A 16,137-nucleotide genomic window follows, 5' to 3' on the forward strand; every position below is an offset into this window, starting at 1 on the left:
TGTAGACTAAGTTAAATAAAATGAATGTCTGTTACTTGCAGTGTAATTATTTCATTAAAATTCCTGTTAGCACTAGAGGATAACAGCTTATGTATGCCTTTATTTCTCTTAGGAACATGGTATCCCCACAGATATGGGATATGCAGTAGCCCCCCATCATTCAGGGGTGTACCCAGTGCATGTGCAACTTTATGAAGCCTGGAAACAGGTGTGGGGGATCAAAGTAACAAGCACCGAAGAATATCCTCATCTCAAACCAGCCCGCTACCGAAGAGGATTTATTCACAGTGGAATCATGGTCAGTAGAGAACATAACTATCTATTAACTTCATTCATTCTTTCTGGTAGAGCAATGAATGCAAAGAGCTTGTTTTCCCCCCAAAATTGTTTTATAGAATACTAATCAGTTACCGGTAGAATCAGTTACCGGTAGAGCTCCGGATGGCGCCCGAACTTCGCTCCTTTCGCCACGATCTGAAGACGTTTTTGTTTGTACAAGCCGGCCTGGCCTGATGGGGGATTGGTGGGGTTTATTTTTGTATTTTTATTGTAGTATTCTTGGGGTTTTTTATAAATGTAGTATATTAATTGTTTTAACGGGCAACTAATTTAATCTTCTTTTAATATTTGTAACTTTGTATTTTATTCTTGCCCTGTGAACCGCCCTGAGTCCTTCGGGAGAAGGGCGGTATAGAAATATTAATAAAATAAATAAAATAAAAAATAAAAAAGAAGAAGAAGGAATAAACCCTTTATACCACAAATTGGTCAAAGTATGAAGAAGGGGAAAGTTAGAAAAGAGTTTGGGTTTTTTTAAACTTATTTTTTCTTGGTACTTTTTTTTAATAAGCATAAACAATATTAAGTAATAAAACTGTGGAATCCTTGTGTTAAGCTTAAGATAGAAATCTGTCAAGCAAAGGGGAAATCAGGAGATTCAGGCAGTTCAAATGACTATAAAGATTTATTTCAAGCTTAAGCTTTACAAGAAGAAACTCACCAACTAGCAGTCAAGGGAAATGAACAGGAGATAAGAAAGGCATCCAAGATAGGCTGGACGTGGATCTCTTGTGGGCGCACAGAGATTTGTGACTTATGACGCATTTGACGCCTCCAGGCTCAGCCTGGTCACCTCCTGCAAAATCTTTATTATATACTATAACAATCAATTTAATGAATTTTGCAGTTATTCATCAATGCTACAGTCAGCTCTAGATGTAAAAATTAAGCAATTTTATTCTTATTTTTTAGAAAACATGTTACTATTAATAGTATGTTAATATTGACACACTTTTTTTCTCTACCTTTAAAGGTTTAAATTACCTAAATCATCAGCACTAATCTCTAGTCCATACTGTATAAATATCAAAATAATGTACCATTTGTGTTTCATAATCATATAATAAAAATATATTGTTGTTGTTGTTGTTAGCTGCGAAGACGTGTCCGTCCCATCGCGACCCTATGGACAACGTTCCTCCAGGCCTTCCTGTCCTCTACCATCTTCTGGAGTCCATTTAAGCTCATGCCTACTGCTTCAGTGACTCCATCCAGTCACCTCATTCTCTGCCGTCCCCTTCTTCTCTTGCCCTCAATCTTTCCCAGCATTAGGCTCTTCTCCAGTGAGTCCTTCCTTCTCATTAGGTGGCCAAAGTGAGTTTTAGCTTTAGGATCTGGCCTTCTAAAGAGCAGTCAGGGTTGATCTCCTCTAGGAGTGACTGGTTGGATCGCCTTGCAGTCCAAGGGACTCGTAGGAGTCTTCTCCAGCACCATAGCTCAAAGGCCTCAATTCTTTGGCGCTCAGCCTTTTTTATGGTCCAACTTTCACTGCCATACATTGCAACTGGGAAGACCATAGCCTTGACTATATGCACTTTTGTTGACAGGATGATGTCTCTGCTTTTTAGTGTGCTGTCTAGATTTGCCATGGCTTTCCTCCCGAGGAGCAAGCGTCTTTTAATTTCTTGGCTACAGTCCCCATCTGCAGTGATCTTGGAGCCCAGGAAAATAAAATCTGTCACTACCTCCATTTCTTCCCCATCTATTTGCCAGGAATTGAGAGGGCCGTATGCCATGATCTTGGTTTTTTTAATGTTAAGTTTCAACCCAAGTTTTGCACTCTCCTTCTTCACCCGCAACAAGAGGCTCTTTAGTTCCTCTTCACTTTCTGCCATTAGTGTGGTATCATCTGCATATCTTAGGTTGTTGATATTTCTTCCAGCAATCTTAAAATTCCAACTTTTGATTCATCTAGCCCTGCCTTTCTCATGATGTGCTCTGCATATAAGTTAAATAGGCAGGGCGACAGTATACAGCCTTGCCGGACTCCTTTCCCAATTTTGAACCAATCAGTGGTTCCATGTCCAGTTCTCACTGTTGCTTCTTGACCTGCATATAGGTTTCTCAAGAGACAAATAAGATGGTCTGGTACGCCCATCTCTTTAAGAACTTGCCACAGTTTGTTATGATCCACACAATCAAAGGCTTTAGCATAGTCAATGAAGCAGAAGTAGATGTTTTTCTGGAACTCTCTAGCTTTCTCCATGATCCATCGTATGTTGGCAATTTGATCTCTAGTTCCTCTGCCTCTTCGAAATCCTGCCTGTACTTCTGGTAGTTCTCAATCCACATACTGCTGGAGTCTAGCTTGTAGGATTTTAAGCATAACTTTACTAGCATGAGAAATGAGTGCAATAGTGCGATAGTTTGAACATTCTTTGGCACTGCCTTTCTTGGGAATTGGAATGTAAACTGATCTTTTCCAATCCTGTGGCCACTGTTGAGTTTTCCAAATTTGCTGGCAAATTGAGTGTAGCACTTTTACTGCATCGTCTTTTAAGATTTTGAATAGCTCAGCTGGAATACTGTCACCTCCACTAGCTTTGTTGTTGCTCAGCTTTTCTAAAGCCCACTTCACATTCTAGGATGTCTGGCTCGAGGTCAGTGACCACCTCATTGTAATTATCAGGGACATTAAGCTCATTCTTGTATAGTTCTTCTGTGTAATTTTGCCACCTCTTCTTAATCTCTTCTGCCTCTGTTAGGTCCCTGCCATTTTGGTCCTTTATCATGCCCATTTTTGCATGAAACGTTCCCTTCATCTCTCCAATTTTCTTGAAAAGATCTCTGGTCCTCCCTATTCTATTGTTTTCTTCTATTTCTTTGCATTGTTCATTTAAGAAGGCATTCTTATCTCTTCTAGCTATTCTCTGGAATTCTGCATTCAATTGGGCGTATCTTTCTTTTTCTCCCTTGCCTTTCGCTTCCCTCCTTTCCTCAGCTATTTGCAAAGCTTCCTCTGACAACCATCTTGCTTTCTTGCATTTCTTTTACTTTGGGATGGTTTTGGTTGCTACCTTTTGTACAATGTTGCAAACCTCTGTCCATAGTTCTTCAGGCACTCTGTCTATCAGATCTAATAGAGCCTTGGTGGAGCAGTGGGCTAATGCCTCCTTAAGTAACACTAGCTGCCTGCAATTAGTGCAGGTTCGCATCCCACCAGGCTCAAGGTTGACTCAGCCTTCCATCCTTCCGAGGTAGGTAAAATGAGGACCCAGATTGTTGGGGGCAATTAAGCTGACTTTGTAATAATGCCGCTTGGGGTGTGTGTGAAAGCCCTAATAAGCAGGCATATACATAGAATGAAGGCTACTGCTAAGCTTGTAAGCCGCCCTGAGTCTTTGGAGAAGGGCGGGATATAAATGGAATTAAAAAAAAAATAAAAAAAATAATTCCTTAAATCTATTTGTCACCTCTACTGTATATTCAACAGGGATATGATTTAATTCATACCTGAGTGGCCTAGTGCTTTTCCCTACTTTCTTCAGTTTAAGCCTAAACTTTGCAATGAGAAGCTCATGGTCTGAGCCACAGTCAGCTCCTGGTCTTGTTTTTACTGACTGTATAGAGCAGAGGTGTCAAACTCAATTTCACTGAGGGCCGCATCAGCATTGCGGTTGCCCTCAGGGGGCCGGGTGGGTATGGCCAGGGTGGGTGTGGCCTACTGGGTGGACGTGACGAGTGCGTATGGCCTACTGGGTGGGCGTGGCCAGCTCTACATCGTTTGCATCGAGGGTGCCTATGGGGGCCTGGGCAGGAGTGGGACAGATCTGGGGGTCTGTGGCAGAAGGAGGGTCTCTGGGCCAGGGCCAAGGCAGCGGGGGCCGTTCCCTCACTGTTTCCAGGACGGCTTCGCGGGCCACATGAAACCACTTCACGGGCCGGATCCAGCCCCCGGGCCTTGTGTTTGACATGTCTGGTATAGAGCTTCTCCATCTTTGGCTGCAGAGCATATACTCAATCTGATTCCTGTGTTGACCGTCTGGTGATGTCCATGTGTAGAGCCGTCTCTTGGGTTGTTGGAAAAGAGTGTTTGCTATGACCATCGTATTCTCTTGACAAAATTCTATCAGCCTGTGCCCTGCTTCATTTTGTACTCGGCCAAACTTGCCTGTTATTCCGGTTAACTTTTGGCTTCCTACTTTAGCATTCCAATCCCCCATGATGATAAGGACATCATTTTTTGGTGTTAGTTCTATAAGGTGCTGTAGGGCTTCATAGAACCGGTCAATTTCATCCTCTTCAGCACCGGTGTTTGGGGCATAGACCTGGACTACTGTGATATTGAATGGTTTGCCTTGGATTCGAACTGAGATCATTCTGTCATTTTGAGGATTGTATCCCAGTATTGCTTTTCCTACTCTTTTATTGACTATGAAGGCTACTCCATTTCTTCTGAGGGATTCTTGCCCACAGTAGTATACCTGATGGTCATCTGAATTAAATTCACCCATTCCTGTCCATTTTAGTTCGCTGATACCTAAGATGTCGATGTTTAGTCTTGTCATCTCTTGTTTGACCACGTCCAGCTTTCCTTGATTCATGGATCTTACATTCCAGGTTCCTATGGAGAAAAAATCTTTACAGCATCGGACTTTCCTTTCACCACCAGACATATCCACAGCTGAGCATCCTTTCGGCTTTGGCCCAGTCGCTTCATTCTTTCTGGCGCTACTAGTACTAGCCCTCTGCTCTTCCCCAGTAGCATATTGGACGCCTTCCGACCTGAGGGGCTCATCTTCCAGCGTCATATCTTTTTTCCTTTTGGTACTGTCCATAGGGTTTTCATGGCAAAGATACTGGAGTGGGTTGCCATTTGCTTCTCCAGTGGATCACATTTTGTCAGAACTCTCTGCTATGACCTGTCCGTCTTGGGTGGCCCTGCACGGCATAGTTCATAGCTTCATTGAATTACGCAAGCCCCTTCGCCACGACAAGGCAGTAATCCATGAAGGGAAAAGTATATTAGTTAAAAATAAAAAATAATGAACCCAAACCATATCAAATAATAAATCTGCTTACATTTGGATTTCAATATTATGTATTCCTGATTTCATAAAAAGAATTTGTCTGAGGCCCACAGTTAAAGTTCACAATCATTAGTTATTAGTTTATATATATATTCATCCATTGTATTCTCTTGACAGAATTCTATCAGCCTGTGCCCTGCTTCATTTTGCACTCCAAGGCCAAACTTGCCTGTTATTCCAGTTATCTTTTGGCTTCCTACTTTAGCATTCCAATCCCCCATGATGATAAGAACATCATTTTTTGGTGTTAGTTCTATAAGGTGCTGTAGTGCTTCATAGAACTGGTCAATTTCATCCTCTTCAGCACTGGTGGTTGGGGCATAGACCTGGACTACTGTGATATTGAATGGTTTGCCTTGGATTCGAACTGAGATCATTCTGTCATTTTGAGGATTGTATCCCAGTATTGCTTTTCCTACTCTTTTATTGACTATGAAGGCTACTCCATTTCTTCTGAAGGATTCTTGCCCACAGTAGTATACCTGATGGTCATCTGAATTAAATTCACCCATTCCTGTCCATTTTAGTTCGCTGATACCTAAGATGTCAATGTTCAGTCTTGTCATCTCTTGTTTGACCACGTCCAGTTTTCCTTGATTCATGGATCTTACATTCCAGGTTCCTATGGAGAAAAAATCTTTACAGCATCGGACTTTCCTTTCACCACCAGACATATCCACAGCTGAGCGTCCTTTCGGCTTTGGCCCAGTCGCTTCATTCTTTCTGGCGCTACTAGTACTAGCCCTCTGCTCTTCCCCAGTAGCATATTGGACACCTTCCGACCTGAGGGGCTCATCTTCCAGCGTCATATCGTTTTGCCTTTTGGTACTGTCCATAGGGTTTTCATGGCAAAGATACTGGAGTGGTTTGCCATTTCCTTCTCCAGTGGATCACGTTTTGTCAGAACTCTCTGCTATGACCTGTCCGTCTTGGGTGGCCCTGCACGGCATAGCTCATAGCTTCATTGAATTACGCAAGCCCCTTCGCCACGACAAGGCAGTAATCCATGAAGGGGATTCATCAACCTACACAGATACTATTTCTGAATACGGTTTAAAGTAGAGTACATGATTTTTCCCCCTTTTAACCCAGCTGTCAGTCAATGACCAAATTAAAAAAAGATTTGATCATTCTTTATTGAATTCTTGGACAGAATTTTCCAACAGGCCTTTGTTGTGAGTCCCTATACAAGGATGCAACAGTTAGACTCCTCTAGGAAAGGCAGTTCTCAAAGCGTTCATGTCCCAGGTCATGTAGGTCCTTAAAGAATAAAAATTATTTTCTGGAATTATGCCTAAAAGCACATGTAACTGGCACAAAATTAGCTGAATATGCATCTGTTTCTAACCCTTGATGCAAGATAGACAGCTGCGTGCTACCAAGTTGCTGCTTCTGAGGGCTTCAACAAAGGCACCCTCACGTAGAGTGAACTGCAGTGTAGAAATCAAACACTAGGGCAGTTGGGACTGATGTAGAACATTCTGTCCTTTACAACTGGTGTGGGCAGTGGGAGGGGGAGCTGCAATTGGAAAACAACATTTCTGTCAACAGCTTTTAATTGCTTTTCAGAAAAATAAGTACCAGGGCCAGGTTGTGGCCAAGGTTTTTTACCTAATCAGAAGGAATTACAGAGGTTTTCTGGTTGAACGGAGATGTATTTCTTCTAAAAAGTTGGCATTCATCACAAGAATGATTACCATATTGTCTGGATTCATTTTCAACCTTTTTTTTTAACACATCCTCTTGTCTGTAGCTTCCAAACACATTTTAAGGCAGAGACGCTGATCATTTCTTATGTACATAGGTACATATTTGCCCATCATGCGATTCCCAAAGCACAACAGAGAGGTAAAAAATAAAAAAAAAATAGCAAGCAAAAGAAATTAAAGGCAGGAGATGAGGCAAAAAGAACAAATAAGTCTATTTTACAACAATACCGTTCACTATACCCCTGAAAACCTTTCTATTACAGGTTGTCCTTGACTTAACCACAATTGAACCCAAAATTTCTTTTGCTAAGTGAGACATTGCTTAAGGGAGTTTTGCCCCATTTTACGACCTTTCTGGCCATAGTTGTTAAGTGAATCACTGCAATTGTTAAATTACTAACATAATTGTTAAGGTGTATCTGGCTTCTCCTTTGACTTTGCTTGTTAGGAGGTTGCAAAAAGTGATCGCCTGATCTCAGGACACTGCAACTGTATGTCTAATATGAATCCATTAGCAAGCACCTGACTTTTGTTCGCAAGAACAAGGGGATGCTGTAAAGGTTGTAAGTGTGAAAAATGGTCCTAAGTCACTTTTTCAGTGCCTTCATTACTTCAAACAATCGCTAAACAAACTGTCGTAAGTCAAGGAATATCTGTACTGAGGATATTTATTTATTTATTTATTTATTTATTTATTTATTTATTTATTTATTTATTTATTTATTTATTTGTATACCGCCCTTCTCCCGAAGGACTCAGGGCGGTGAACAGGGACATAAATATCAAAATACCCAAAATACAGAAATTAAAACAAATTAAACCCTAGTGCCCAAATGCAGAAAATAAATTACATTAAAACAATAATTAAAACAAAACCCATCAGACCAGGCCGGCTTGTACAAACAAATAGGTTTTTAGGTCGCGTCGGAAGGAGTGAAGGTCGGGAGCCATTCGGAGCTCAACCGGTAAACGGTTCCACAGGTCAGGCGCACCCACAGAGAACGCCCTCTTTCTGTTTCAGATGATACCTATACTGAAAAAGGATGCCAACCTTGATCAATGGCAGAAGGGTATTAACAAATTTATCTGGGCGGGGAAAAAACCAAGAGTTAAATTCAAGATTTTACAGGATGCCAGGGAAAGAGGGGGACTCAAGGCGCCGAATTTGAAATTGTACTATGATGCGGCTGCTTTGACCTGGGTTAGTGATTGGCTTAATTTAACTAACAAGAGAATACTTCATCTTGAGGGATGGGATTTGGTATATGGATGGCATGCATACTTGCTTTATGATAAGAAGGTAGACAGGGCTTTTAAATCCCATATTCTTAGAAGTGCTTTACTGCGTGTCTGGAAAAAGTACTATAATAAGTTAAATTATAAAATACCGATTTGGGGAATTCCTGGACACGCGATAGAGGGTGTATCTATGGGAGTGAGTATGGATATGGCACCAGGCTCAAGGTTGACTCAGCCTTCCATCCTTCCGAGGTAGGTAAAATGAGGACCCAGATTGTTGGGGGCAATTAAGCTGACTTTGTAATAATGCCGCTTGGGGTGTGTGTGAAAGCCCTAACAAGCAGGCATATACATAGAATGAAGGCTACTGCTAAGCTTGTAAGCCACCCTGAGTCTTCGGAGAAGGGCGGGATATAAATGGAATAAAAATAAATAAAATAAATAAATTGCAAGGGAATGATTGGCAACTTAAATCAGCAGAGGAGTTAAGACAAGAAAACATAAATTACTCTTGGTTTCAATATACCCAATTGAAAGCTAGGTGGAAGTCAGATCAAAAGGTTGGTATCACAATTACAGATCAAAATTTAGTAAAGCAAATTAGAGATTCAAAATGTGCACATATAAAGAGGATATATAATGCTTTAATTGAATTGGATTCGGAAACGGAATTGGTTAAAGATTGCATGGTAAAGTGGGCACAAAATATTCAGGAACCAATCTCGTTGGACACCTGGGAGATAATTTGGGTTAGAAATGTTAAATTTACCCAGGCTCAAAATTTAAGAGAAAATTTTTACAAAATGTTTTATAGATGGCATCTGGATCCCAAGAAGTTGTCCAACATGTATCCTAATCTGCAGTCTAAGTGTTGGAGGTGTGGTAGCTTAGAAGCTACCTATTTCCACATGTGGTGGACTTGTAGAAACATAAAAGCCTTCTGGATTAAAATTTGGTGGAACATTCAAAAGATTTTTAAGAGGAAGATAAAGTTTTCCCCGCAATTGTTCTTACTGGGTATTGTTGTAAATTGTGATGTCAAAGAGACTAATCTGATGTTGAATATGATAACGGCAGCACGGTTACTGGTGGGACAATATTGGAAGAAGGACAATCTGCCCACGGTAGAAGAATGGGTGTTTAAAGTTTCTAATCTTGCAGAAATGTCCAAGATTTCTGCTTATTTAAAGGATCACTCACAGGAGAGATATATTTCAGTTTGGAGGAGATGGATAAATTATATTGAAAACAAATATGGGACCAAAAAGTTCCATTTAGCTTATGAGTAGAATTTAGTGGGATATTGTTATTGTTAGTAGTTATGCTAAGAGAGAGTTAAAGCGCAGTACGAATTTGGTTGATTGTATATTGTGTAAATTTTTATTTAGAATATGATTGTTGTAACTATAATCCTGTATTTAGCTCTGGGAAGTGGGGGGGTTGGGGTGGGAGGGATTTGGGGATATATTGTAAAATATTGTAAAACACTTTAATAAAAAAAAAAAGAGAACGCCCTCCCCCTGGGGGTCACCAGACGGCATTCTCCGAACGGCGGCACCCTGAGGAGGCCCTCTCTGTGGGAGCGCACTGGGCGGAGGGAAGTTGATGCTGGTTGCAGGTGCTCCCTAAGGTACTCCGGACCCATGCCATGTAGGGCTTTGTTGGTCATAACCAGTACCTTGAATCTCACCCGGAAGGCAACCGGAAGCCAGATGAATATGAACCAGATGAATATCTTCAGTAAGTTAAGAGCACCAACTTGAAGGTTAGGGATTTTCTTTTTAACAGATTGAAGCTTCATACAGGTTTAAAACGCTTGTTTGTCCAGAATTACATCTAGAAAATTGTCTTTATTATGAACAAAGTCATATTTATAGTATGATATTGGCTGATGATTCTGTTTCAGTTAGTTCTGAATTTTGAATAATGCTAATAAATACCTTATGAAAAGCAAAGAAGATAATATTGCATTAAGGAATAGTAGGTAATAAGTACAGGAAGTGGCATGCATTGTAACAAGTCTCTCGATAAAGAAATGGGAGGGGGAAGGGTATTCAGGATAATCCAGATTCCAAGAAGTTTGTAACTAAGTTTTAATTAGAAAATGGCATAGTTAAGAGGCGGGAAAGCTTACCTTGTAAGAAGGGAAAAGTATATTTGGAGCCTTTCATATTACTTATTCAAGAAAATTCTATTACAAAACTATTAATACACTCTTGAATTCTGAGTAGTATATATCTGTTTTAAGAAAATTAACTAATTACATGTGTTAGAAATTTTATATAATGTCAAGAACATGCTTTGGATATTTTTAATACGGTTTATTTTAAAGGAAGACTTTCATTTAGTTACATGGTCAGTTTCATTTAGAATTTTATAATTGCAACTTGAAAATCATCTGAACTTTTATGTCAGAGAAAGAGAGACCCATAATTTTTTACCATAATTTATTTTCTTTTAAAAAAAAATAGCTGGAGCAGATAATCCTAGGACCTAAGGAATCCTTTACCATTTCCAGTTGCCTGGCCTTTTAAATAATTCCTAGTAAAACCTATTAAACAAAAAAGAGCTAATCATTTTAGTGAACTTTCCCCAGGGCCTTGCCTTGGTTGTTATGATGGATTGCATACTGTTCAGGAAAGTTTCTGATGGGCATCAGTGATTGTTTCTTTTTCCTGAGATAGTCTAATCAGCTTGAAAGGAGCAGCTGCTGTGTACTTTGCCTTTGTTCTCTGATTCGTGAAAAAGCATAAAATGAAACATAGGAAGAGATTTTTCTCCCTCGGGAAAGAAGGGACTGGAACAAAGTTTGCATCCCAAATGCATGTACCAGATGCATATTGTACCCTTTGTCTCAGCAGGTACGTTTAGTTTTTTTGGCAGAGCCGGGCTATGATAGGCAGTGGCTTTGCCAAGGCGAAGCAAACGATCTCAGTTATGTGCCTACTTTTTCCAGTGACCACTGCTACAGAGTCTAATAGGAGCACAGGATAGAACTTCCTTCATTGCTTCCCACTTATCAGCATTCTGCGTAGGGTATCCTAAATTAGGTTAAGGAGGCAAACTGTGCAGACCCAGCACGACAGGACATATATCAAGCCAAAATAAAACAAAACAGTTTTTCAGCATAGTAGTGTTTCAGCACCTCTTACATATGGAGTGAAACTTAAAAAAGTCATGCATAAACGGAGAACCTCAGCAGGTGAAAGATACTTCAAGACAGACTTTTTGGTTTTCCTTAAATTAAATAAATAATGATTAAAACAAACAAACAAACAAAAAGGAATACGTTTTGTATTTATGATCAGCCCCAGTGTCAGAGGCTTTTTGTACCCTAATGTTCCCTTTAAAGCGTAATGAAGCATAGTTTAGTCTGATTCATTTGACATAAATCAGATACCAGGAAACACTGATTCTCCATTTAGCTTATCTTGCTCCAGTGTGGGGATTGCAATTGGGGCTTAGTTGTTTTCTGGAGCAGATTGGAAATTATTCTTTCGTTTAAAGTTGAGAGGTACTAAAATAGGCAGGCAGTCTGCCTTGGTTTGAGCTGATAGACTTGAAGCTGTGTGTGTGTTTGTGTGTGTGTGTGTGTGAGAGAGAGAGAGAGAGAGAGAGAGAGAGAGAGAGAGAGAGAGAGAGAGAGAGAGAGAGAGAGAGAGAGAGAGAGAGAGAGAGAGAGAGAGAGAGAGAGAGAGAGAGAGAGAGAGAGAGAGAACAACATAGTTGGAAGGGACTTTGGAGGTCTTCTAGTCCAGAGGTCTTCAAACTTGGCCCTTTTATGACTTGTGGACTTCAACTGCCAGAATTCCTCAGCCAGCGTGCTTGGCTGAGGAATTCTGGCAGTTGAAGTCCACAAGTCATAAAAGGGCCAAGTGTGAAGACCCCTGTTCTAGTCCAACCCCTTGCTCAGGCAGGAAACTCTATACTATTTCAGACAAATGGTTCTTCAGTCTCTTCTTAAAACTTCCAGTGTTGGAGCATCTACAACTTCTGGAAGCAAGTTGTTCCACCGATTAATTGTTCTGTCAGGAAATTTCTCCTTAGTTCTAGGTTGCAGTATACAATAGTTATAGAAGATGGCAGTGCATAATAAAGCATTATTGGTCACATTATCTGCAACTCATTCTTAGCAAAGTCAGGACACCTTGAATGGCTTATCTGGGATTTGTAAGAAAGCGCAGTGCATTTTAGATTTTTTTTAATTTGCTACTTGTCTTCCCGCCCCCTCCCCCCATTTTTTGCTAGGTTCTCCCAAGGCAAACTTGTGGATTATTTACACATACCATATTCTATAATGAATATCCAGGTGGCTCGAGTGAATTGGATAAAATCATCAATGGAGGCGAGCTTTTTCTTACTGTTCTCCTTAATCCCGTAAGTATTACTTCAAGGACCAACAGACTGAATCCTTGCAGCAAAAAAAGGCGGGATATAAACACGATGATTAAGTTAGTGATCCATTCGCTACTGAAAGTTTCTGGAGTTGATAAATTCTAGAGCTGAATAACTTTCAGAAAAGTATGTATGTGTGTGTGTATAGGTTGGAGAGACTGTGTGTTGTGTATAGGTAGGAGAGAGACTGTGTGTGTGTGTTTGGATGAATGGATAGATAAATATGATTCAAACATGATTTCAGAAGCTGAAAGGGCTTTAGGCATAAGAGTTAAGAGCCATAAACAGTAATATCATTTCGATAATTCCCTGGTCAAAGTTTATTACATGGTATGGACACAGTGAAATAAGTTAAGTAAGGGTACAATTAGGAGTGCTGCCAAGTAAATGTGTTTTTTTCCTGAAATCAACAGAAATTAAAACTGGGAGAAACTGATTGAAGTTGGGAGTAAAATAAAATAGATGAAAGCACTCTTTGACTCTGCATTTAATCCACTTAATATACAGTAGTGGCCAAAATTGTGGAAACCTTTTGGGAAAAGTGTATTTTTGAGGTTTGATGGCTAATAACACACCCCCCCTTTTTTTTGGAGTAGTACCATAAAATTATATATCAATGGAAAGATAATTTAATCAGGAATGCAATGCAACAAAGTTTGTTCAATTATCTGTACTGTATTCTATGAAATGTTGTAGCCAAATAACCAGAAAAAGGAAGCACAACTTGCTTAGGTTGATAATCGGCAGCTTTCCTTCATCTGATCGTAGCCAATAAGCATGAGTGTTTAGAGAGCCAATCAGGTGTCATCTTGTTTTGGCAATGAGCCAATCAGATCACAGGATTCAGTTATTGATGTCATGTACTGAAGCTGAGAGGAGGACATTTGTCAGTGTATTATGTGATCGCTATCAAGTTGGTTGTTTTTTTTTTTCCGTTTAGTGAGCTTGTAAAACGTAATAAAATTAAAGTAATGGTGCAGAGAGTTGACTGGTTGCCCAGAAAGCGATGTGAAATAGTATTATTAAGTGAACAAAGCTACAGTTATAAAGTAATTAGAAGAAAAAATGGTGGAAACTTAACCAAAGGTGGCATTTCTACTGTACACTTTTCCCAAAAGGTTTCCACAATTTTGGCCACTACTGTATTGCCACAAGGTGTTCCGATCAGCTTGGATACTTTTTAAGAAGGCAGAAATGGCTCCCAGGTGCACTGTTCTTTGTAGAAAATATGGTAGGTAAATAATAAAGGAGAATCTTTTTTAAAAAATTAAAGTGAATTAACAGAAGATATACCTTGTATTGTTGAAAGATAGTTTACTTGTTATCCTAAATATACAGATTCTTTTTTTCATCATGTCTAGATTTTTAAACTTTTTGGGGATGTTTGGCTAGTGCAGAGGTCCCCAATCTTTTGGGCACCAGGGACCGGTTCTGTGGAGAGAGGTTTTTCTGCGGACAGGAGAGTGCGTGGTTTTGTGTGCTGCCTGCATCTCAAAAATGGGGCTTTGTTTGCTTGTGTGGACCAGTTGCTGGCATGCTGCAGACCGGGGTTTAGGGATGTCTGGATTAGTGGATTGAAACATTATGGCCCTTAATGCAGGAAAGCATTTTTGTGGTTTTTAGTTACGTAGTTCATATGCATTTTTTGTTCATCTGCAAATAAATGTTTGGTATTTCACTGCAAAAAATCCCTGAATACTATGGTAATTATTCTGATCTATGGGTTTTTTTCCCCTCCCCTCTCTTCTTCCCTCCCTTGCACAGATCAGTATCTTTATGACTCACCTCTCCAATTATGGAAATGACCGTCTGGGTTTGTACACCTTTAGACATTTGGTCCGTTTTCTGAACTCCTGGACTAACTTGAAGTTACAGACATTACCACCTGTGCAGCTGGCACAGAAGTATTTCCAGATATTCTCTGAGGAAAAAGACCCCCTTTGGCAGGTGTGCATTAACTGCCTCCCTGGGCCTGCATTGCAAAATTTCCACTGTGTTTTTACTGTTTTGTCTCTTTCTTAGTTTGAAAATCTGGACAAGTAGTTGCCTGTTATATAATACTCAATTCAATTCAGTTAATTGCAGTCGTAGACCAGTAGGATAGTTAATACTCCCCCAGGAAGAGTGGCAGATGTGCAATAACATTCTATGAAATGTGTAGTGATTGGGGACTCGCAACAGTATTCAGGAGATTTGCTTATTTCTATCCGATGAGCAACAAATCTCATCTGGTCACCCCTTTTCAGTTGTACATCTGATTAGAAAAAGATTATTCTGATAATTAGATCTCAATATTGGTCCCCTGGAGAAGGGAGAGCCTGGTTTTGAAAAATGTATTGATTTATTTTTTTTAAGGGGGAAAGTCATAAAAAACATTATAGCTTCCAAAGCATGGAGCAGACCCAGCACAGTGGTGAAGTAAAAGATGGTATCTTCCTTCCTTCCTTACTTAAAATTTACAACCACAATTGAGCCCAAAATTTCTATGGCTAAGCAAGGCAGTTGCTAAGTGAGTTTTCCCTGATCTTACGGCCTTTTTTACCACAACTGTCAAGTGTCTCACTGCAGTTGCTAAGCGAATCCTGCGGTTGTTAAGCAAATCTGGCGTCTCCCATTGACTTTGCTTGGTGGAAGCCAGCTGGGAAGATTACAGTCGGTGATCACATGAGCCCACGACAGTGCAACTGTCGTAAATACAGTTGCCAAGTGCCCAAAATTTGATCACATGGGGATGCTACAACAGTCATAAGGATGAAAACCAACCATAAGCCCCTTTTTTCTGTGCTGTTGTAACTTCAGACGGTGACTAAATGAATGGTTGTAAGTCAAGGACTACTCGTATTTGAATTTTTTTTGTTTTTAATCCCATTTATATCCCGCCCTTCTCCAAAGACTCAGGGCGGCTTACAATCTAAGAAGCACAAATCAATGTGCTTAGCAATAGCCTTCATTCTATGTATATGCCTGCTTATTAGGGCTTTTGCCCCGCCCCCCCCCCCCAAGCAGCATTTTTACAAAGTCAGCTTATTGCCCCCAACAATCTGGGTCCTCATTTTACCTACCTTGGAAGGATGGAAGGCTGAGTCAACCTTGAGCCTGGTGGGACTTGAACCTGCACTAATTGCAGGCAGCTGGTGTTACTTAAGGAGGCATTAGCCCACTGCTCCACCAAGGCTTTTTTTTTTTTTTTTTAAATTCCATTTATATCCCGCCCTTCTCCGAAGACTCAGGGCGGCTTACAAGCTTAGCAGTAGCCTTCATTCTATGTATATGCCTGCTTATTAGGGCTTTCACACACACCCCAAGCGGCATTATTACAAAGTCAGCTTAATTGCCCCCAACAATCTGGGTCCTCATTTTACCTACCTCGGAAGGATGGAAGGCTGAGTCAACCTTGAGCCTGGTGGGATGCGAACCTGCACTAA

At 40.3% G+C, this 16,137-nt stretch overlaps 1 protein-coding gene across 1 annotated transcript in view; it reads left to right on the plus strand.

Moving 5' to 3' along the window:
• Nucleotides 1–16,137, plus strand: part of NDST1 (N-deacetylase and N-sulfotransferase 1) — a gene marked incomplete at its 5' end in the record, with an annotated part of 49,222 nt that overhangs the window by 12,216 nt on the left and 20,869 nt on the right. The window contains 3 exons of the mRNA XM_081317686.1: nucleotides 113–298; nucleotides 12,566–12,694; nucleotides 14,477–14,659. Coding sequence (XP_081173812.1) covers nucleotides 113–298; nucleotides 12,566–12,694; nucleotides 14,477–14,659 — 498 coding nt within the window. The remainder of the gene's footprint in view (nucleotides 1–112; nucleotides 299–12,565; nucleotides 12,695–14,476; nucleotides 14,660–16,137) is intronic.

This window comes from Vipera berus, assembly GCF_964194415.1.
Source record: "Vipera berus genome assembly, chromosome: 2".
In the NCBI taxonomy this organism is placed as follows: domain Eukaryota; kingdom Metazoa; phylum Chordata; class Lepidosauria; order Squamata; family Viperidae; genus Vipera; species Vipera berus.